Source organism: Suncus etruscus, chromosome 3 (assembly GCF_024139225.1).
Source record: "Suncus etruscus isolate mSunEtr1 chromosome 3, mSunEtr1.pri.cur, whole genome shotgun sequence".
In the NCBI taxonomy this organism is placed as follows: domain Eukaryota; kingdom Metazoa; phylum Chordata; class Mammalia; order Eulipotyphla; family Soricidae; genus Suncus; species Suncus etruscus.
Genome location: NC_064850.1, coordinates 25,095,150 through 25,120,409, shown reverse-complemented (window position 1 = coordinate 25,120,409; position 25,260 = coordinate 25,095,150). Strand labels below are relative to the sequence as shown.

Sequence of the window (25,260 nt, the reverse complement as noted above, 5' to 3'; positions counted from 1 at the left end):
TCCCCCTACTAATCTGTTTTACCTCAGTTTAATTCTCAGACTCAATCTCAAAATATAAAAAGATAGAAAAGATTCCTTCTCAACAGTAAAAGATTCTTAGTAAAACAGTGTTCTCTGTTTCTTTGGGTTTGTTCCTTTGACAGTGCTTATGTAGTGAGAAATAAATAATGAGCTTAATTAAGTGAAATGAAATTTAACCAATTGCTCTGGTGACTGAGATGATTTCACACAATTTAAATATAAAAAGTTATCAAGGTGGAAGATTCTTGCAGGAGTGATAATAATGATGGCATTGAAAAACATAACTGAATAAATAAGACAATTATTTTTCATTTAGCATTTCATGCAGTGCATGACGATGATACGAATATTTACTCTGTTTCTACCCTGCAAGAATGTGCCTTAATGATATGTATGTATACTTGTGTGCTTTCTCTGCGTACTTGAGCATATGCTTTTATGAATATGCCTGTGTAAATGCTAGAACTTGTTCTCAGGAATCTGTAGGTTAATCCTTTGATTGACAGGAGAGAAACCTTTATTTCATTTAGATTATTCTGATTGGTTATCTGAGGAAAGTGAATCAAAAAATGTTGAAATGGTGGCTGAGTAAGAATTGCTGAGCGAGGAATGGATATAGGAAGGAATTCTATAATGAGTTTTTACCTGAAGTTTATTAGAGACAGTAGGTAATAAAGCAGTAGCAACAGTTTTCAGGCTCAGGGCAGTTAGAGCTTGTATTTATCCAGTTCAAATTCAAATCTCTTTTCTCATCAATTGTTTGCAATGGGGACAACATCCCTTTTTTGTACATTTACATATATGTGTAGTCTATTAATTTCCTGCTGTTTTCAAATACCATTCTGAGTGAAAATATTGTGTATAAGATATCAATATGAAAGCCTGCAAAGTTTAAGTGTGAGATAAAAAGAATTTATGTGCTTAAAGAGTTGGCTTGTGTGTATTAATCCTGTGCCTATTCCCAATCCTCTGTACTTGCAGTAGAATATCTATTATTCTTATTCTGATTATTTTGGTTTTGGGGTCACACCTAGCTACGCTCAGAGCTTAATCCTGACTGTGCTCATGGATCACTCCTGGTGGTACTTGAGGACCATATGGAGTGTTCGGGATTAAACATGGGTCAGCACTGTGCAAGGAAAGCTCCTACTTGCTGTATTAGCTTTCTGGCTCCAGAATAGTTATTATGAAATTTATTTTGCTTCTGAGTTCCAAGGAGTTTCTGGAGAAATTTGAAAAACTTTGTACACTTGGTTTATTCTTTATAAATTTGAAGCTATCTGACTTTATTCTGTTTGTCTTATTTTAAATAAATCAGGCAAATTCACTTTTCTATATGCTGGGGATTGTCAAATTTAGAGTTATTATATAATTAAATATTTAAATATTTGGAGTAGGTTATTTATCTTGTTATGAATTAAATATCATTTTTTTGGGGGACTTGAGGCACACAAGGCAGTCATTGTTTACTCCTGTCTCTGCTCAAGAATCATAAGAGGCAGGTTCAGGGAACCATATGGGATTCCAGGAGAGAACCCTGCTAGACTGCCTGTAAGGCCAGCATTCTACTGCTTTATACTCTTGCTCCAGCTTGTGAATTAGAAATTTCTCTGACTCATTACCTACATATTACTTACCAAAGGTATTTTGTAGAGGAACATGCTTATGAACTTTGTATGGTTATTTGTATTTTATAAATTAGTAGACTCAAATTAAAAAGTTTCTGTATGGCAAAAGAAATATGGGCTAAAATTAGAAGACAGCTAACTGAATGGGAGATCATTTTTGCACTCAACACTTCAGATAAATGATATCTAGGATACACAAAGTACTTACGAAGGTTAACTCCACAAAACCTAAAAATCTTTTTTTTAATTTAATTAATCAATTTATTTATTATTTGGGGTTTTAGGCTACACCCAGTAATGCTTAGGGGTTACTCCTGGCTCTATGTTCAAAATCTCTCCTGGCAGGCTTGGGGAACTATGTGGGATGCCAGAAATCTAACCTAGGCCTGTCCCAGGTCAACTGCATGCAAGGCGAACACCCTACAGCTGTGCCATTGCATCAGCCCCAAAACCTAAAATCTTATCAGAAATGGGGAGAGGAAATGAATAGACATTTCTTTGAGGAAGACAAACAGATGGCTAACAGACACAGGAAAAAAATGTTCATCATCACTTATCATTAGGGAAATCCAAATCAAGACAACAATGAGATATCATCTTATACCAGTGAGGATGACACATATCAAAATTACTGGGGAAAAATATGTTGGTGGGAATGTGGTGAGAAAGGAACTCTTCCCACTGCTAGTAGGAATGCTACATGGTCCAAATCCTATGAAAGGCAATATGGAGGGTTCTCACTAAACTCAAAATTGAGCTGTCATATGACCTAAAAATCCCACTTTGGGTATCTATTCCCAGGACAGAAAACATTCATCCAAAAGGGTGTATAAACACTGCTATTTATTGCAGCACTTAATACATTAGCTAAGACTTGAAATCAACCTAGATATCCAACAACAGTTCAGTGAATCATGAAGATGTGGTACATATATACACTGAAATACTCCATAGCTGTAAGGAATAATGCAGAAGCAATATGCTTCACCATGGATGGAACTAGAAGATATTATGTTAAATTATGCAAGCTAATGAAGGAGGATAAATAAAGAATTATATCACTTATATGTGGTATTTAGAATAATTGCATGAAGAATTACAATAGTTGCCTAGAACACTCTTGGCCCTAGAGTAGGAAAGAACTTGAGTGGAGGGGCTGGAGTGATAGCACAGTAGTAGGGTGTTTGCCTTGTAAGTGGCCTACCCAGGATAGACCTGGGTTCAATATCAGGCATCCCATTTGGTCACCAGTACCTGACAGGAGCAATTTCTGAGCATAGAGCCTGAGCTGCCAGCTGTGGCCTAAAAACCAAAAAAAAAAGAGAAAAGAAAAGAAAAGAAGTAGAGTGGAGGGAGACAAAAATAAATATGAAAGTATGAAGGATAGGGACTGAGTGGTCTCAGGTGGAGACATTGTTGAGGCATTGGTAAAGACCAAAAAAAAAAAAAAAAAAGGACAAAACTAAATATCCATACCAAAGGCAAGAACAATGGAATCAAGAGAATCAAACTCTTAGCAATTTAAACTTTAAATGGGCCAGTTATACTGGCAGGCTGGGGGGCAAAGGATGCACTCTGGGAACATTTGGGGAGGGAGGGCGATGCTGGTGGTGGGATTATTCCTGATTCACTGTACGTCTGAAACCCAACTATGAAGAACTTTGCAAATCACACTGGTTTTAATAAAATAAAAAAATATCTAGTAGACAGATTCAAGATAAGATTATGAAAGGGCATGAAGAAAAAGAGAGAACTAATAAGAAAAGGTGTTATGAAAATCAGAGATTTAAGAATGAGAAGAGGTAATTTTCAGTATCATGTGATACTTAAATCTCAGTTCATATTTCACCTAAGAGAGCCTCTCTCCCAAGGTGCTGTAAACTGTTCATTTTAACCTTGATTATGAGCCATGATTGTGGTTTCATTGTTAGTGTAAATGTCTTTCCCTATAAAGTTTTTGTATTTGTCTAGAAGCTATTTTGTTTAGAGCTATTTTAATTGTATGATATGGGCGAAACTTAACCAGTTAATTGAGAAGTGAATTATAGATTGCATTATGGGACTTTAACTGTTTATTGCTTTTTCCAGAAGTTTAGAAAGGACTATAGAGTGCTGATTAGGAGAAAATATCAGACTGATAAAGACTTTTTATTGCTTTTTGGAGGTGACTGACCCAACAGTGGAGAGAATGTTGAGGCATAAAAAGAGAGAGTATGCTATAGTGAAGCCTCGAAGGATGGAGAAAGAACACACATAGGCTAAGGTATTTGAAGAAGAGGAATTTCTTTTCCTCAAAAAACTGGGAAGAATGAAGGCTGCTCAGTGATAAATTTCAGCATTATATAGGCAGGATAGTTGGGGAGGGGCTTTCTGAGCTTCAGTTCTATTTTACAAGGAGGAGCTAAACTAAGAGGCATCAGAAAGACCATTGGAGCAGTGGTGCAAGTGGTAGGGCGCTTGCCTTGCACGTGCTAGTCTAGGAAGGACCGCAGTTTGATCCCCTGGCATCCCATATGGTCCCCCAAGCCAGGAGCAGTTTCTGAGCGCATAGCCAGGAGTTACCCCTCAGTGGGTGTGGCCCATGCCCCCCAATTGAAATAGTTTCCGTAAACACTGATAAAGGCAAGAAGCACAAAAATTTCAGGGTACCAAGGAGCTGCGGTTACAACAGTGATACACCTGGAAGAATCTCTTAGAGGATTCAGTAAGCTGATGATGGAAACGGGAAATTTTTAGTTCTCCTAGAATTGGCTTTGTTGTTAAATGCAGTGAATGAATGATTTTTAAAAGGCGGTTGATATGTGAACAGGTTTTGTGTAAAAAGTAAGCAAGTAAAGATCTGAATTTAAAACCATAAAAGACATTAAGGGAGAGGCCGATCTTGACATTGAAAAACAGATATCTCAGAGAAATAGGCATGAAAGCCATTACTACCATAAACTTTAATACTATTATAAATAAGCTAAGAACATTTTTTTTATAAAATAAAAGTCATGGTAGAAGATGTTAGTCAGAAGGAAGTGCTGCAAGCTAATTGGGTGGGACAACTGATAGGACACACCTCTTGTTCCTGTATTCTGATAAACCACGGAACTTGGACAATGTGAATGAGTGATCAAAGAGCCATGGAGTTAAGATTCATCTGAGAATCTGAAAGTTCAGCATAGAGTTACAGATATGAGGTTTCAAGACCCATTTCTAAGTCCTGTGTCTTCATTTAGTGCTATGAGATCTTGGACAAATTATCAAGCTTCGTTTACTTATCATAAGAACCAAGATGATAATAATAGTGTCTTCGATAGCTTTGTAGTGGGATTGAATAAGGCAGCAAGCCTGTTGTTCATAGCTCAAGTGCTCTCAAACTTAAGTAATGGTGTTAATGGTTCTAGTTATTATTGCTGATTTCTTTCCTTTAAATCTCAGCTCGTACTTCACCTTGTAAGAGAGTCTCTCTCCAAAGGTGCTGTAAACTGTTCATCTTAGTGTTGATTATGAGCCATGATTGTGGATTCGGTGTTAGTGTAAATATCTTCCTCTTTCAATTGTTAGCTTTTAGATGTTGAAGTCAGGTCTTACAGGTCTTTCTCTAAACATAGTGCTGACACACAAGAGTACACCTCTCTCCCAGGTGTACACACAAGAGTACAGCTGCTTTCCCAGATGTTTACTAGGGAAAAGAAATTGATACCTCTCCTTTGATGTAAAAATCACTCAGCAAACTTGATTTTTTTAGCGTTGCTGTAAACTGTTAGATAAGCACAATAGGAAAATCCACAATCTCTCGTGTTTTCTGATCTCATTTTTGAATTTTCCAGACAAACAAGTGCACAGTTCTCAATTTACTATTTTGTTTGGGTGGGGAAAGGAGTGATTCATCTCTTCCAGGCTCTATTGGCTTTAGCAAACTGAGCAAACGCAAGCCTTGTTGCTCAGAAAATAAAGTTTATTTTTCAGGCTTAAAAAAATTTTTTTTTTGCCATAATGTCAAACCATGACTTTAATCATGAGAAAAATTATATTTCGTTGAGCTACAGTTCAAGGCTAATGGAATCTGAAACTGAACATTCTTTTGTTAGAGCCAGAGGCAATTGGCCAGTGTTTCCAGTCTCTGTCTGTGGCTACCTTTGTACAGTGTAGATGAAATTGATTGTGAAGCGTGACATGCATCATCGCTTGTTCTCCTAAAACCCACTTGTATTTGGCCACATGACCTTTTCGTGTGACTGGTGTTTCCTCAGGTAGTTGGAAATTAAGATTCACAAGGAACAATTACGGGATACATTTCAAACATTCATTTCTGCATTTTTAATCCTTTCAAAAATTTAACAAGAGTGATTTACTGTTAATAGTTCTCAGATTATTGTTTTTTAAAAAAACTTGTTTTATGAATATAAAGTTATTCCCATATTTAATCTGAAAGATAGATATTTGCTCATTCTTAAATTCAAAGTAGAATTACTATGATTTAGGGTAATACCCAAATACATTTTTATTTTAAGATTTTTTTTTTTTATTTTTTTTTTTGGTTTTTGGGCCACACCCGGCGGTGCTCAGAGGTTTCTCCTGGCTGTCTGCTCAGAAATAGCTCCTGGCAGGCACGGGGGACCATATGGGACACCGGGATTTGAACCAACCACCTTTGGTCCTGGATCGGCTGCTTGCAAGGCAAACGCCGCTGTGCTATCTCTCCGGGCCCAAGATTTTTAATTTTGTATCACACCAGGCAGTAATTAGGGTTTACTTCTGGCTCTGTGCTCAGAATTTGCTCGGGGACCATATAGGTTGCCGGGATTTGAATTGGGTCCGTCCTGTATTGGCTGCTTGCAAGACAAATACCCTACCACTGTTGCTATTGCTCTGGCCTCCAAGTAAATTGTTGACTATTTTAGAAAAGTTGTTTTAAGAGTTGAATTCTTTCCCTGTATAGAGGAATATTCCAAAACAAGTTTTGATTACAAATTAGCCCTACTGTGGTCGATGAAATCTTGAGATAAGTGCATTATAATATCATGTTGATTTATCTAAGGATAATTTCTTTTTAATTTTATTTTATTGAAACCATTGTCCTTTACAAAGTCCTTCATAGTCAGATTTTAGACATACAGTGAATCAGGGTCATTCCCACTACCAGTGTCAACCTCCCTCCACCAATGTTCCCAGAGTGTATTCTATACCACCACACTTTGCCCCCTGGCCTGCTGGTATAACAGGCCCATTTTAAGTATGGATTGTTATAGGTTGGGCCTCTTGATTCTATTGTTGTTTACTTTGGCTTGTATATTTAGTTCTGTCATTTTGGATAATTTTTTAAAAACAAATATTGCATCAAGAACCTTTTGACTGGACATTTCAACATAGTTTTATCTATACTGATATTTCTGTTGTTAGTACTTATTCAATTTTTGATACTTTAACAATTCTTGTGTTCTATCTGAAAGTAAGTTTGCATCTGAGTGCTTTGAATATTATGATAATTGGACACATTTTAAAACACTGATATTGTTTAGATTTTTAGGAAGGGGAGATTGTCTCCCAAGTAGTACTCAGAATTCACTGACTCTCCCAATGATCCTTGACCCCAAATGGTACAATGTCAGGACTTAAGGATATAGTGCTGCTCTGTCGCTGGGTGCTGAAGGTTGCCCTGGCAGTGCTTCAGACCCTCCAGAGTCACATTCTGTGGTACCAAGTGACTCTCCAGGCCCCCCTTCCTCTAATCTGAGACCTCCAGGACTGTATCCAGTGATGCCGGGGACTTTGGTTGTGGGATTGAGCTGTAATAAACTGTATATAAGGCATGTGTCTTAAACCCTATAGTTTCTCTTCAGCTCCCAGACTCTAGATTCTTATAAAAGCAATGGAATTTTTTCCCCCTGATCAACAAGGCCTTATGTTTTATGGAAATACATGTTTTTCCTGTTGTAGGATTATGAAGTAGTCTAAGAATATTTTGGGGCCTGAGAAATAGCTTAAGTAATAAAGCACATCACTAGTAGGTGTCAAGCCCTGTGTCTCATTCTTCGCACTGCATATCCCCAACCCTAGCACTGCTAGGTTGAGCCATGGTGGTCTTCAAACACGGCCAATGTGGGGCCCTAGACAGAGAGAATCATTGCATTAATGGGCAGGACACTGAACCATCAGGCAAGAACTCTAAGGACTTTTAATACAATTAAAAAAGAAAAGAAGTGTTTTATTTATTTTTATTTATTTATTTTATTTTTTGAGGGGCCACACCCAGTAATGCTCAGGGGTTACTTGGCTATGCACTTAGAAATCACTTTTGGCTTTGGAGACCATATGGGACTCCTGGGATCTAACTGAGGTCTGTCCTGGGTTAGCCACGTTACGTGCAAGGCAAATGCCCTACCGCTGTGCTAATCCTCTGGCCCAAAGCAGTGTTTTATTGAAAAAATTAATTATAAGAAGTTGTTGCCTATATGATTATAAAATACATGGAAAATGACTCATTTCTTCAATTGACCTTTAATGAAATTTAATATAGATTATACCCACTTCATTGATATTAAGATTCCTTTTTGTGTGTGGGAGTCCACCTGATAAAGCTTGGAATCAGTGCAGAGATGGGAACCAGGTGTGTTGAAATTGAACCGAGGGCTCGCCCCATGTAAGCCATCCATTCTCTCTGCAGTAGGAGCCCAAAAAACTGGAATTTGAGATTCTTGTTTGAGCAATATGCATCATAATTTGTCAAGAAACTATTCCTAATATATTTCATGTGCTTGATTCCTAGAGTTTAACACATGAATTGGAGAGCAAGGAAAAGCAGCAATTACAAATGTTGGATAAACTTAAGGAGATACAGAAACACTTTGAGACATGTGAGGCCAAGCATCAGCATTCTGACCACCAGATCTTGGAGCTAACTCACCATGCGGAGGAAGCAACCAAGCAGGCTGAACAGTACCTCCTAGAATTCCAGCAGTCAGAGGCCCTGCGACAGGAGGCAGAGAAGAAGAGAGAAGAGCTGAAACTAAAAGCCCAAGAGATCATTCGACAATGGAAGCTTAAGCATAAGAAGTTAGAGCGAGAATTGGAGAAACAGTCTGAAACTGTTGACCAACTTTCAGACAAGAAGAATCAGGTATAAAAATCAACTGCTTAAATATTATTTTCGTTTCTAGTTTTCAATTTTTATTTTGGGCACTGAAGTTTATGGTCTTGTTATAGTGATTGGTTTTTCATACATAACACATTCCAATACCACAGCCTCCACCAGAGTGACCATTTAAATTGTCATCCCATGATGCCTCCTGCTCACTCCACAAATCAAATTTCTCCCTCTTTGCTCCCTTGTGCTAAAAAAACTTCCACTGAAGTTCTCAGTTTCTGTTTCCTTTGGTCATTGTTATACCTTTTATATCCCTGCATATGAGAAAGATCATTCTGGTTCTGCCTCTCTTTTCTTTTTCTTTCTTTTTTTTTTTTTTTTTTGGTTTTTGGGCCACACCCGGCATTGCTCAGGGGTTACTCCTGGCTGTCTGCTCAGAAATAGCTCCTGGCAGGCACGGGGGACCATATGGGACACCGGGATTCGAACCAACCACCTTTGGTCCTGGATGGGCTGCTTGCAAGGCAAACGCCGCTGTGCTATCTCTCCGGGCCCATGCCTCTCTTTTCTAACTTCACTTAGCAAGATACACATTCTAGATCCATTTATGTAGCAGCAAACTGCATGATTTCACTTTTCTTATAGCCAAATAATATTAAATTATACCATATACCTATATCATATATCATGTATCTAGTCATCTTTTCTTGGGGTAGATGTCAAGAAGTGGAATCCTGGGTCAAAAGGAAACTTAATTCTTAGTTTTTTTGAGATATCCACATTATTTTCTAAAAATTATATGGACCAGTCAGTATTTCTACCAGCAGTGAATGAGGGTCTGCTTTTCCCTGCATCCACACTAACACTGCATTTTTTAAAATTTTATTTTATATTTGTTCTACCCCAGGTGATATCAGCCCAAGGCTCATCCTGTCTCTGCACTCAGGGATCAATCTTGGTGGGCTCAGAGGCCAAATGGAATGTCAGGGATTGAACTGGGTAAGCCTTTGCAAGGCACTCGACTTTCTGTGTATTTTTTCTTCAGTTCTTGTTTTTATTCTTTTTGATGTGTGCCCATTTCACTGGTATAAAGTGACATGTTATTGTTGTTTTTTTCATTTTTGTGACAAATGATGCAAAGTATTTTTTTCGCATGCCTTTTGGCCATCTGCATGTTTTTGAAGAAGTTTCTTTCATCTCTTCATTCCAGTTTTTGATGGTATTGGTTGTTTTTCCTTTAATTTTATCAGTGCCTTATACATCTTGGAAATTAACCCATTATTGAACCCACACGGTTGGCAAATATTTTCTCCCATAATGTGGTGTGTTGTTTTATTATGGTAATCATTTCTTTGTGCAGTCTGGAGGATTTTAGTTTTATGTAGTCCCATTTGTTGATCTTCGCTTCCATTTGCTTGACCAATGGCACTGAATCCCTGATGATGTTTCTAGCATGGATTGATCTGCCTGTATCATGGAATGTAATATATTTTCCTCAATATAATTATGAATTCATGTTTGTTATTGAAATTTTAACCCACTTTGATTTAACTTTTTATGCATGGCTTTAAAAAGGGGTTTGAATTTATTTATTTATTTATTTATTTATTTATTTATTTATTTATTTATTTATTGCACTGTGGCCGGCTAGTTTTTCCAGTACCATTTGTTGGAGAGCCTTTACATGCTCCACTTTCCACTCTTTCCACTCTTTTACCAAAGATTAACTATCCATATACTTAAGGATATGTCTTTGGATTCTCAATTCAGTTTTGTTGATTTTGGAATCAGCCTTTATTCCAGTACCATATTGTTTTGATTACTATAATTTTACAGTACCTTTTGAAAGCCTTTCATATTTTTTCCTAGCCAGTTTTTTTGACTATTCAGGCAAGGAAGGGATTATTATTACTGCATATAAAAATCAACAGCATTTGATCAAAATATTTTAAAAATATCAATTCTGTATTTGTAGGGAAAGCATTGTAGGGTTAGCATTGAATATGCCTTGGGCAAGATTAATTCTTTTAGTGGTTTATAATTTTTTGTTTTATCCAGTCTTTGGTCTCTTTTTGGGAGGAATGGCACACTTGTTGATACTCAGGGGTTACTCTGGAATTATTGGCTCTGGAATTATTTTAGTAATTACTCCTGGAAGTGCTGGAGACAATATGGGACAATAGGGGGTTAAACCTAGATTGGCTGTGAGCCAAGCAAGTGCCCTATCTACTATACTATTAATCTGGTCCTTTTGCTCTCTAATGAAAACCTCCTACATGCTTGATTTTATGAGGTTTAGTAAGTATGGGTGCATTTTTTAATTTCTGTTTTATTATTTGAATAAAGAAAATTCATGTACCTGTATATATTTATGTTGCAGTTTGTCACTTTACTGTGTAAGTCTGTTGTCTATAAGCTTTTATTTGAGGGTAGTCTTTAAGGTTTTCTAAGTATAATATCAAGTCAGTCACAAATGACAATTATTTAGCTTCTTTTCCTTTATGGATCCCTTAATATTTTTTCTTGACTAACTGCTGTGGCAATAACAATACTATATTGAATAGTAGCAGTAAGAATGTTTAACCTTGTCTTATGCCTGATCTTAGAAGGAAGTATTTGAGCTTTTTTTTTTTTTTAATTGAGTACAATGTTTGCTGTGTGCTTGTGCTAAATTGCTTTAATTATGTTGAATAATTCCTTCAACTCCCATTTTATTAATGGTTTTTATTATGAATGTATGTTGAATGTTCTTAAATGCTTTCTCTGCATTTATTAATATGACTGCATTTTTTGTGATATGGTGTTTGAAATTTTGTTCACTGACTTATTAGACCATCTTTGTATCACTAGAATAAATCTTGGCCATTTTCTTAATATATTTTGGGTTCAATTTGCTAATACTTTGTTGAGGATCTTTTCATGTATGCTTATCAGGGATATAGAATTAGTTTTTCTTTTTTTTCTGATGTTTTTTGTCTGCTTTTCATTATCAAGGTTATATTTGTCTCATAGAAACTGTTTTGGAGAATTTTGTTTCTTCAACTTTCTGAAAAAGCCTGAAAGGAATTGGCAGTAGGTCTTCTTTAAAGATTTGGAATGATTTACTAGTGAACTCATATGGGCCTGTTCTGTTTTGTTGTTGTTATTGTTGAAATTTTTGATTATTATCTAAATTTTCTTGAAGGTAATGAGACTATTCAGGTATTCTATTTCTTCTTGAATATAAGAATCCAAAAATTTGTCCACTTCTTTTAAGTTTTTCTGTATAGTGACAGAAAGGGTTTTGAAGTGATTCTTAATGATCTTTTGAATTTTTGTGTGACCTATTGTGGTATCTCCCCTTTCATTTCTAATTTGGTTTACTCGAGTTCACTTTCTTTCTTTCTCAGTCTTGCTACTGGATTGTCAATTTTGTTTATTTTATTTTATTTTATTCTTTTTTGAAAAAAAGATCTTGGCTTATTAATCTTTTGGGTTACTATTGTAGTTTTCATTTTATTAACTTTTATTATAACTTGTCATTTCCTTCTATTTGCTTTGGATTTCTTTTGTTGGTCTTTTTTATAGTTGGGTAAGCTGTATAGTTAGATTATTTATGTGGGTCCTTTCTTGTTTCCTAATGAAAGCTTTCATTGCTATGAGCTTTCCTTGTAGTATTATTTTTGCTGTGTCCCACATGTCTTGGTATCTAATACCATTATTCTTCTTGTTTGTAGGAATCTTAATATTTTCTTTACTGTTTCTTCTTTGAGCCATTGGTGGTTCAGTAGTGACTTATTCATTTTCCAAGCATTTTAGTTTTTTTTTCACTGTTTCAGTTTATAATTAATTTCTTTTTTTCAGTGTATTCTGGTCTGAGAGGAAAGTTGAGACAATTTCAGTTTTGTTGCTTTTTATGGGAGTATCTTTGTGACCTATACTGTGGTCTCTCTTGGGTTATATCCCATGTGCATCGGAGAATAATGTATCTTAGATTTTTGGGAAATCATAAGTTCCATTTATCTTTGCTAAGCCTACCTATTCTATTTCTTTCTTTAAAGCTTGTGTTTCTTGTTTAATTTTAATTTAGTTGCTATATCCAGAGCTGATAATTTTATTGCTGTCAATAACATTCTTTTAAAAAAGTTCTTTTTGGGGACTAGAGTGGGTAAATAGGACATTTTTTTCTTTCACACAGCTGACCTGAGTTTGATCTTAGGCATCCCATATAGTCCCTGAGCCTGCCAGGAGTGATTTCTGAGCACAAAGCCAGGAATAACTTACCCTGAGAGCTGCTGGTATGGTCCAAAAACAACAACAAAAATTATTTTTAATGGTTCCACACTGGGTACAGAACATTTAGGAGTGAGATCTTCCTGATGTACCTATTCCATAATCATTAAAAAATGATCATCTTTATCTCATAACTTTTTTTAGCTTGAGATTTATGTTGTCTGATGTAAATATAACTATCCTGGCTTTGTAAGGTAATTGTTGACTTGAGATTGCTTTGCAATCTTTGACTTTGAGTCTATCCTTTCCCCATTGTTTAACTGTATTTTGTAGGCAGCAAACATTTGGTTTCATTTCCTCACTCATCATATGGATTAGTCTTCCAGGAGTCTCAAACTTGCGGCCCGCGGGCCGCAAATGGCCCTCCGTACAACATTTTGTGGCCCTGCCCTAGAGAAATCTTTTTGTGTTTTGTTTTGTTTTAGTTGTTTGGGTCACACACCCCCAATGTTCAAAGCTTACTACTGACTTTGCACTCAAGGATCACCCTGACTTTGCCTCCTGCGGCCATCAGGTAAATTGAGTTTGAGACCCCTGATAGACCATTGACAGTGAGTACAAAGATTCACAGGGAATATTTTGGTCATCTTTATATAAAAGTTAGGTTTACTTGTGAAGTTTATTTTGTCTAAAGCAGCCTCTTTAGGGATTCTCACAATAGTTACAAGGTTATGAGTTTTCTGAGCTGTGAGGCTCTACAGCATTCCTTCAAATATGAATAATAGTTTTTCAGGGTATAATATGCTTGTTTGAGTGTTCATTTTATTTATTTATTTTGATTATAGCCTATCATTTTCTTTTGGCTCACAAAATCTTACTTGATGCTCAAAATCTTAAGGAAGCTCTTTTTGAAAGCAATTTCCTCCTTTGATCTTATTGCTTCCAACATTCTATACCTATTTTTGGCTTCTGACATTTTCATTATAATGTGTATATATACACATATCCTGTGGCTGGTATACATAGGACCTCTTGTATCTATCTGAATGCTGTATGTCTTGGCTCTTAGAACTTCTCAGCTATGATTTCTTTAGCTAATGATTCTTCATTATTTTCTTGTTCCTTACAAATTCATATGATTTTGTTCCTCTTGAATTCGTTCTATAATTGTCTCATATGCTGTCCATTTATTTTTAGACCTTTTCTATCTTCTATGTTGTTTTATTGATGTTTCCTGCATCTCATCTTGGAGTCATTGATTTTATCCTCAGTTGCTGTTACTTTTCTATCTAGACCTTTAATTGGGTTTTCTATTTTTCCTGTCATATTCTTTTGTTCCATCATTTTTTTTTTTTTTTGCAACTGGTAGGTCTTAAAGCTTACTCTGGTTTTGTGCTCAGAGATCACTCCTGGAAGTGCTCAGGGTATCATATATGGTGTTTGAAAGAATTGAATCACTTACATGCAAGATACGCACACTGGTCTCTGTATCATGTTTCCAGTCTTCAAGTAGTTTTTAAGTATCTTTTATTTGCAAATTTCAGATTAAGTTGGTTAGGAATAAACATTTAAAATGCAACAGTTACTACTGGATAATTTCTGGGAACATATATAATGTGCTTTGTTAAATGAGTGACTTCTGTAATCTCATTGAGCGGTGCTTTCTGATCCAAATCTTCCGTCTGATGGCAACATAAAAGCTTTTCACTGATCTATGTATACATTTTCTTCATTCATATATTGTAATCAGTTATTTTAAATGGATTTTATGCTCCTATGTTGATATTCAACTATATCTGTGGGTTGAATTAAACCTAGATGTTTATAAAATACTAAGCAAAATATCATGCTTGGTTTTTATCTATGTTTAGTCTTGCTTTATCATTGTATGCTTTGTCATTTGTCACTTGTCAAAAGTAGAATACTTCAAAAGAATAATCATTTGGATAAGTTGACTTTCAAGAGAAAACAAAGTATAAGGCAATTATATTTATAAACTCAGTTGTCAGACTAAAGAGTGATATACTTATTTTAGATGGGCTGTCATGGAAAAGATAGTTTATGTACCTTTTACATATAAAGTTTTCAGCCATATAGAAGATGAGGGAAATGATTACTTTGTACCCACTTTGGGGAGATTTTATTTGAACCGAACTGAAATAATACTTGGTGACTTACTGCCCTAATCTTTCAGTCTTGAATTAGAACAGATTTATTTTTAGAATATAAATTCCACTGGATTATTTTGTTGTTAGCCTGGATTAGCCACTGATTTGAGTCTGATTCCAAGTGAGATAGCTAGATAGAAGTGGTTGACGGGAATGAATGATTGATTTATTGAGATCCCATCTGGGGATTTTATTTAATTAGAGGAAATTTAGAAGGGTCCATGTCATCAGGTAGCAACCTGATGCCTGGTGCTGAGATTTTTCTAAGCTGAACTTTCAGAATATTAAATATGGTTAAACAATCATTTCCCAGAATACTTCTTATATAATTATTTTTATCACTTAGCATTGCTAATGATAAGCAAAGAAGTAGTTTTAAAGTGATTGCCAAAGTTAGGATAGTATCACAATTATCACAGCAGGCATTGTAATTTCCACTTTAAAAGCCTTTAAAATTAATGCAGCGTGTAGCTGTTAGAGCAATGGTTAATCAAGGAGGAAAGGGTAACAGATATTTCACTGCAAATTCAAGTGTCCAGTAAGTCTGTGATGAGCAAATGCATTGCAGCTAATTTTAGAGAAAAGAAATAGTGTATGTACATATAATTCACCTATACATCTGTGTTTTATTATACACATATGCATGCAATTTATAGGGAGAGAGTTTTGAGGGCCATATCCAGAATGTGTTCAGGGCTTACTCTATCTCTGTGCTCAGAGCTTACTCCAGCTTCATGTTCAAGTATCAATCCTGGTGATTCTCAGGTACTGGGGATGAAACCTTGGGTCAGCCACATGCAAGGCATGTAAGTTTCTTACCCACTATATTATATCACTGGATTTTATGATCTCTTGAGTATTTTTAAAAATTTAATTTAAAGTAAATTATTATTAAATTATTAAAATAAATTATAAAATAATAAAATAAAATAATATAAATTATTATTATTATTATTATTTTTGCCAAAACCCCTCTCTGTACTTGGGGTTCACTACTGGTGGTTCTAGAGACCTAGAGACCAATGCCTATGCTCTCATATGTGACACTTTCATTTATCTTACTGTGATTTCTCTCTGACTCCAGAATTTGAAATTATTAATAGAATCAGAAACTACTTTAAAATAGTTAAAAATTCAGCAATTTAAAAAGTTTATTAAATTAGGACCTAGAGAGATCATATAGTGGCAGGGCCTATTTCCTTACAGGTACATACCTAGGTTCCATTCTATTACCGCATGTGGTCTCTGATCCCTAACAGGAGTGATCTCTGAATGAAAAGCCAGGAGAAATCCCTGAGCACCACCAGGTATGACTCAAAATAAAAACAAAGATACAAATCACCTTTTTTTTTTTATCAGATCCATTGTTACTTAGGGTGGGTTATTTCTGGCTCTGCACTCAGGAATCACTTTTGGCTATGTTCAGGGACCATAATGGATACCAGGAATTGAACCTGGGTTTACAAGGCAAACACTCTACCCACTATATCTTTCAGGCTCCCTAAGTTAACTTATTTTCAAAAAAATGATTCCTGGAAGTATATAGATTATATAATTTCCATTTTATTTTCAGCATAATTTATTTTTTGCTTTAAGAATTGCCACTTAAGCGGCCAGTGAGGTTGTATGGAGGTAAGGCATTTGCCTTGTATGCAGAAGGATGGTGATTTGAACCTGGCATCCCATATGATCCCCCGAGCCTGACGGGAGCAATTTCTGAGCATAGAGCCGGGAGTGACCCCTGAGTGCTGCTGGGTGTGACCCATAAACCAAAAAGTAAAAAAAAAGAATTTCCACTTAAAATTATTTTAATAAGCTAGCTAGAGACATATTTTTGATTATTTTCTCTGAAAAAAGAATTGCTCTGATTTTTTCATTTTTAAATCCTGGTATGATTACTGCATACTTATATCACAAAATAAACTTATAGTTTTGTTTGTTTGTTTTTGAGTCACATCTGGTGTTTCTCAGGGAACACCCCCTGGCTCTGTACTCAGGGATTATTTCTGATGGGGTTCAGGGGACCATTTAGGGTGCTGGAGATGAAACCTGGTGAATGATGAAACAGCTGGGTCAGTGGCATGCAAGTGGCAAACACCTTAACCACTATACTGCCACTTAGTTCCTATACTTTCTTTTAAAGTCTGATATTTTTAATGGTAAGTCCAATGCAAAATACATATTTTTAAATTTATATACACTTCTATCAAATGCAATTTGAGGAAGGCTAGAATACTCATAATACATTAGTGTAAACCAGCAACCTCCATGCTACTTTACATGCAGAAAAATATTTTCCCATTAAATTTCTTGCCTATCAAGGACACTGTACTTTGAGGAATTGGCTCTTTTACCAATATCCACCATAGTTGTGGATAGTACTCTTCTGACTTTACATAGTCATGTTACATTGTTATATGTAGTAACAATAAATGACTTGTGATTGAGCCAATTCAGAGCTTTTCATTTACTCCTTGGAGAAGAAATTCAAGCTTGATATGATGCTTGGATTTTAGGAATGGGGAGCAATAAAAATGAATTCCAAAATTGGAGGACTGATTGATTAGGGTAGGGTAAGGAAGTTACTTTTTCTTTTTTGGAAGTAAAACTAGGCTTTATTAGAAGGTACTTAGGAAGGTGAAGGTGAAGATATTCTGGCAGGCTAGGGGGAAAATGGTGGTGCACTCTGGAAAATAGGATGCACTCTGGGATCATTGGTGAAGGGAGGTCAATGATGGTGGTGGGAATGGCCCTGACTCACACTGTATATCTGAAATTAAACTATAAAGGACTTTGTATATTACAATGGTTTCAGTAAAATTTAAAAAAAAAAAGAGTACCATGCTCAATAGGGAATACAGGCTTCTTCAAAGGTGAGGAGAGCCCCAGTACACAACCTAGCATGAAAGTAGGAAGGTTCACATCTCAGGAGGAGGGATACAGCAACATATGCATGTGGGCATCAAGTGTATAGGGCCAGGGATCATGTGTCCATTTATAGATTTTTTTTAACAATCATCCTTTACTGTTCTTTTTCCTTGGAAGCTAGGCTTTGCTTGGTTAGAACATTCTTTCCCCACTGTTCTGAGTTCTACTTATTTTTCCATTACGCCTCCACATTTCTCAGAGATTTTGGCACCTAGCTTCGCCAACCTGTTAGATGGTATGTAATTCTTGCCATTGTCCTTGGTGACTCAAAGTTCAAAACAGAAACCCATTGAACTTTGTATCCTTGTCCTTTGTGTACTTCATAAACTTTCTGTTGTTCATTCAAATCATTCAGCAACTAATTTGCAGACCTGAAATTTGTCATCTGCAATTGTGCAATGCTAAATTATTCAGTTTCCAAATCTCAGTCTCTGATCTTACATATTTCTTTCATTCCCTCTTCCCTTTTTAATCATTATTACCTGAGTGTTTATATACTCACACATTCCACTGGTTGACCAACCATTTCCTGGAATCATTTTTTCCTGTCAAATTAGACACTAAAAGTTACTTTGATGATATGTTCAGCAGCATTTTTATTTTTTGCCTTCTAACTCACATGTTTTATTGATTATTTTTCAGTCTGGAATAAACCTCTCTCTTCACTTTTTTTCTGCTTCTAGACAACATCAACAGAATTTACATAGAGTATTACTTGGCTTCTATAGTCTTAGTAATATAATATGTGCTCCAATCTTTTTTAAAATTAATGTAACCCAGTTATTAGGCACATAACTCTTCTCTAATCAATGTGAGAGGTATTGAGGAATTTCTGGTAATCTACTCACTCCTAAAGAAGATGCATAAGAAGAAAGATTTTTTAATTCTTAATATTGTTTATTTGACGATGATGAAGGAGTTGCTAAAATTGTCTTCTAATGGTCTGTGAGACCTTATACAGACTGCTACTGAGAAAATTGCAGTATAGTGGTGAACCTAGAGCTTAGACATACGGTGCATAAAATTGTCTGTGGTAACAATAAATGACTTGTGATTGAGCCAACTCCTTGGAGAAGAAATTCAAGCTTGATATGATGCTTGGATTTTAGGAATGGGGAGCAATAAGAATGAGTTCCAAAACTGGAGGACTGATTAATTAGGGTAGGGTAAGGAAGGTTTTTTTAAGGGAACACAGGTAAAATTTACTATGGTATTGGAACTGGTTGGTTGAACTCTCAGAAATACCCTGGGCCACTCATGTGGCTACTGAGAGTATGGTATTAAGTAACTTTTAAGGGAAAAACTTTTCACGTATGTTGTATATCAGCAAAAACATATATGATGTGTTTTATCTTATAGAAAGATTCTGTTGGACAAAAACAAATTTAATTTGGAGCTGGTTTGTCCAAAAATATAGAACAAAAATTTAATTTTTTTTGGCGAGGGCTAAGAGCACTAAACTCTTCAACCAGTAATTCGGAATAACCAAGTCTTATAATTTGGAATCATTTATGGTTGGAAAAGTTCAATTATCTGTCCAGTCAATTTGTCCAAGAAAGAAAGAAGTAGAAACTATAACAACAACAAAAATGTGGTAAAACAACAAACAATCCTATTTCTCAGGTCCTCTTCATGTATTTCTGTTTATGTATTTATGACCAGAGGGGATTCATTTCTATTATTTTAAATATCTTTAAGATGACCTCTCTTTAGCTAATGGCCACTGGGAATGTCCAGCATTTTGAGATGGTGGTTAAGTCATTAACATTTTCAGACTTAGAGACAATGTCTAGACAAAATCTTGGGCTGTGACTACTAGCCAAGTAGCTAGCCAAAAGCAAACACACAAAACTTTCTTCCATTTTGGTATTCACATTGCCAAAGAAATTCTGAACTTGACTAGTAATAATTTGTAATCACTCACCCTAAAGGCTTCCTTCTATGTTATGAATTAATGTGATGTTTGATACACTGAAAAGCAGGACAAAACCTGAAGGACTGTAGAAAGCAGAGCTAGAGCATTGATGTACTCACTGTTCCACCACTGTTGAAATCAAACAATTTTAGGGATAGATTTATTTATGTATAGATAGTATACATTCTGAGGTATTTTGGATCATTGAGCTTCATGAAGAAAAACAATTTGTTTTTAGGGCTTCCTATTTTGCTTTTACTTCATCAACAGGTTATATTAAATGTCAAAATATTTTTATATTCACATGGCCTCTATTTATTCTTAGGCCTATTCAACATTATGATTACAATAAAGACTTGGCTCTGTCAAGTTTTGACCTTAATAGTTTGGTAATCCCAACTACTTCCCAAGGATGCCCCACCCTGATACCTGGATCATGTGAATAGAATGAAATATAACACTACTTTTATGTTTTAAATGTAGTACAGTTGACCTTAAGATAAAGAGGTGATATGTATTGACCTAATATGATCACACAAGCCCTTTATAGCAGAGAAAATTTTCTAGCTATTGGGAGGATGAGACACTAGAGATTTAAAACACTAGGAGGGTTCAGTGTGCTATTGTTGGCTTTGGAGACAGAGGAGTCTATAAGCCAGGGAGTGTGGGTGGCCTGTAGTTGCTCAAAATATCCATTGGCCAAAAGCTAGTAATGGGCCCCAAGTCATAGTTAAATGGTGCTAAACATTGCTAATGCATGAGTGACTTGGAAGTGACTTTGCTCCTAAACATTTGGACAAGACCCTAGGGCTATTGAGAGCTTTATTTTAGCTTCTGGAGACCCTAAGCAGAATATTTTGCTTGGAATTATTACCGATGGAAAGAATGAAGTAATAAATGGGTATTGTTTTAAGCTACTAAGTTTGTTGGAATTTTTTATACTATAATAGAAAGATAATACATCTACCCTAAGGCTTATTTATATTACCACTCTTTTCCCTTGCAATCTTTCCAAAGTGGACTTCCTCTTTGTTCTACAAATTTCTAATATACATGGCCATAATATTATCACTTATCCCTTTTTCATGCTTTTGATCACTATCCCTCTGCAATACCTTTCTAAGATCTTAATTTCTTCTTGAGTTTATATTTATATTCATTCACCTTTGGTTTTCCCTTCTCAGGGATTGTTATTTCAACCGTGTAAAGTAGCTCTTATTATTTATTTAAGGATAAATACATTCCTGAGGATGCTCATGACTGGACCAAGAATCAAATTAGATTTTCTTTGTTCTGAACTCAGTTGTTTAATAACCTCCTTTTATTATGTCTTATGTTAGCTTCATGCTGTTTCTCCCTGTTAAAATTGAGAGACATTTGTGGAAACTATTTTAAGGAGTAATTGACTCATAATTTATCATGAATTGTTCTCAAAGAATTATTAAAGATCAAATGTAAAAATACCTTGCAAGTATTTGTATTTTGCACATAATTTCTACATCTGAAATGAGAATTTTAACCCCATGCACAGCCCCAGTGCTCATGGAGCCAGGCCTTGAAGAGTACCAGGAAACAGTTACAGAGAACAATCTTCAGACCATTGTTGGGGGGAGAAAACCATCCCTGCTTCCTTAGATTCTGACATTTTCATTTGCATTGATGATGAGGATTAGAGCAGTAGGTTTTTTTAAATTACTTATTTTAAACACTATGATTACAAGGTTGTTCATCATACAGTTGTTTTTTTACCCCACAGTTACAAAGTTGTTCATATTGAGTTTCAGTCATATAATGTACAACACCCTTCACCAGTGCACATATATTGCCACCAATGCCTCCGGTTTCCCTCCTTATGACTCATATCAGAGCACTGTTTTTTTTTTTATTAATTTTTATTTTGACCAAAGTGGATTACAAATCTTTCACAGTAATATTTTAGGCACATAGTGACATTGAATCAGGAGCATTCCTCCCCACCAGTGTTGTCCTCCCTCCACCCCTGTTCCCAGCATGCATCCCATGTCCCCCATCCTTGGTCCCCTGGGCTGCTAGTGTAAGCGGTCCCCTCTGTGTCTCGCTTGTTGTAGATTGGGTATTGATTCTGTTGTCAATGGCTTTGGATTTGGTGTTTAAGTTGGTCATTTTTTATTTCTACTCAATGTTCATACGTCTGTTTGGTCTTGGTACCCTCCATTATTTCCCCCTCAATTTATGAGGCAGAACAAGATGATTCAAGTTATGTGGTTCTGTTTGAAGGAGAAGAAAGAGCGCAAAAATCAAACAAATGTAAAATTGGGAGGAGTCCATCTAGGGGTTATAAATATCAATTTAAGAGAAGAAAGGAAAAAAGGAAGAAAAACAACAAAAATACAACTCCCGGGGCCGGGCGGTGGCGCTAGAAGTAACGTGCCTGCCTTGCCTGCGCTATCCTTGGACGGACTGCGGTTCAATCCCCCGGTGTCCCATATGGTCCCCCAACCCAGGAGTGACTTCTGAGCGCATAGCCAGGAGTAACCCCTGAGTGTCACCGGGTGTGGCTCAAAAAACAAAAAACAAAAAAACCCAAAAATACAACTCCCCAAATACAGACAAACAATAAAACAAACAACAAAAAATCAAAACTACAATGACAAAAAATCAAACAAAAAAACTGAAAGCACCACAGCAATAAAGACAGCAACCATGATCCTGAAATAAAAACAAAACAAAACAAAAAAAAAAAAAAGAAGAAAAACAACAAAAAAAAAATGTAGTGTGTGTGTGTGTGTGTGTGTGTGTGTGTGTGTGTGTGTTGCATAGGCACAATAAATATTGGGGGGATTAGAAAGGGAATTCCCTTGGCCTAAGAGATATAGCGCTTCTCCACCCTTGAAGCATACTGTCATGGGAATAACTACAGGTTCCATACATGTTCTTTTACTTTCCCCAGTCATGGATGATAAAATAAGGCCTCTGTAAGTAAAGATCTTGGTAATTGCACGGGTCATAGGATGGAGCCTAGGATGGAGTTTTTCTTTATGGTTCCACAAGTTCTGTTCCATCACTGTTGTTTTAATCAGTCTTCTGTAATTGGTGGTCTTGGTTTTTGCACTGAGCCTAAGATGAAGCCTAGGATAGAGTCTTTCGTTAGGTTTCCAGAAGTTCTGCTCAGTTGCATTTGTCTCAGTCCGACCTCTGGAATTAGAGATCTTGGTTGTTGTACAGATCATAGGCCAAAGCCTAGGCGAGGGTTCCAGGAGAAGTCCTGCCTAGTCATGGTTATCACAGTTAGTCTTCTGTAGTTAGCAATCTTGGCTTTTGCACAGATCAAAGATAACATGTTTTCTGATTTCATCTTATCGTTAGATGATGAGATAAGACACCCTGTTCTTAGATCAAGTTGTTGCCGTTTCCTCATTGTCAGGATGTCATATCAAAACTGGCACATTTCGGTGTCAGAGCAGTATTAAGAATGTCCCAGAGGATGGCCAGAGTGGTGGCACTAGAGGTAAGGCATCTGCCTTGCAAGCTCTAGCCTAGGATGGACCGTGGTTCAATATGGTCCCCCCAAGCCAGGAGCGATTTCTGAGTGCATAGCCGAAAGTATCCCCTGAGCATCAAATGGGTGTGTCCCTCAAAAAACAAAACAACAAAAAACAAAAAAATAATGTCCCATAGGGTGTTTTGTTCCTAAAGCTGTTGTGGAGAACTGTGTTGGTTCTATGTCTGAGATCTAGGGTTCAGGGTTGGATGGTCACTGTCTAATCACATGGAGTCTAAGTTGGGGCCACATGACATATGTTCAAGGTGGGAGGCACCACTGTATTGTAAAATGTATTAGTTCTTATCCCTAGTAGATAAGAGCTTGTTTCTATATATAAAATTTCCCCCTTTTTAGTATACCTTTGCAAAAAGAAATGGTGCTATATTATATTGTTGGTGCATTTCGGTGTGAGAGTGTCAGGCTCCATCATCTCTATGTCCTGGCCAGGCAAGACTTTTTTTGTAGGTTTTTGGACCAAACAGAACCAAAAACAGGTGAAGTTAAGGAAAAGAAGAAAACAAAAACAAGGCAAAAATATATATTTAAAAGAAAGTAATTAAGGGAAAAAAGGGATGCAGGAGACTACCTGACATTTGGGAATAAACAAATTAAGATGTAGTATTAGAGAGGTATTAAACATATAAAGGAAATATATATAGGCTTCACCATTAAGTCTTTTGAGATATTCTTGTGGGAGTTGGAATCCAGGGCACATTTTCATCACACACCCTGGTCTTGTTGAGTTTGAAAAATGATTTGCCCCTCCAGGGCATTTACAATGCTGCTCTGACACCAGCATGAGCCAGTTCTAAATTGATAACCTGACAATGAGGAAATGGGAACAACTTTATCTAAGAGCAAGTTGTCCTTCCTCATCAGCTATCGATAAGACAAAATCAGAAAACATGTCACCCTTTGATCTGTGCAAAAGCCAAGATCACTATATACAGACGACTGGTTGTTGCAACCAAGACTGGACAGTATGCATCCAGGGACCAATACCAACAACAACAGCAACAAAAAGCTCTAGCCTAGCTTTTGGTATACGATCTGTTCAGCAAACAAGAGCTCCAATTCCAGAAGTCTGACTGAGACAACTGCAACTGAACAGGTCTCTCGGAAACATAACGAAAGACTTTATCCCAGGCTCCATTCTAGGAGCAACATAATGACCAAGAACACCAACTACAGAAGATGGATTAAAACGACACTGAAAAAGCATAACTGCTAGAACCACAAAGAAAGACTTCATAAACTCCATTCCTTGAGCTGCACAGCCACCAAGATCTCCAGAAACAGGTCTGATTTTACCATCCAAGACAAGCAGAAGTCTTCCATACACCATGAAAGCAGCAAGGGGAGAGTAAATGATCATGCAAGGAGTCTAGAGTTAATCCCATGACAGTATACTTCAGGGATGGTGAAACCCTGTATCTCCTAGGTCAAGGGAATTCCCTCTACAATATCCCCAATAGTTACTGTGCCTATGCAGGGGGATAAAGAAAAGGAGAAAAAAAAGCATGAAACAATCATTTTTCCACATATTTATTTATCAATTGATCGATTTTTTTTGACGTCCTTATTTTGGTGTGGAGACTATGGTGATCTCTCCAATATTATTTTATTTTATTTTGTCTTGTCTTTCTCTTTTTTTTTGCACTTGAGCATGATTTGATTTCAGAACCGAGACTATTGTGTGGTGCCTATCTATTGCTGTAGTACTCACTGGTTATTTAATTCGATGTTTTTTTTCTGTATTGTTGTGGTGTCTCAATTACCTTTTTCACATCCTC

The 25,260-nt window shown here is 36.3% G+C and overlaps 1 protein-coding gene across 1 annotated transcript in view; it reads left to right on the top strand.

The window, feature by feature from the left end:
* The window catches only part of CEP128 (centrosomal protein 128), a 423,508-nt gene that overhangs the window by 105,980 nt on the left and 292,268 nt on the right, over window positions 1-25,260 (top strand). The window contains exon 12 of the mRNA XM_049770323.1: window positions 8,404-8,754. Within this exon, the coding sequence (XP_049626280.1) occupies window positions 8,404-8,754 (351 nt within the window). The remainder of the gene's footprint in view (window positions 1-8,403; window positions 8,755-25,260) is intronic.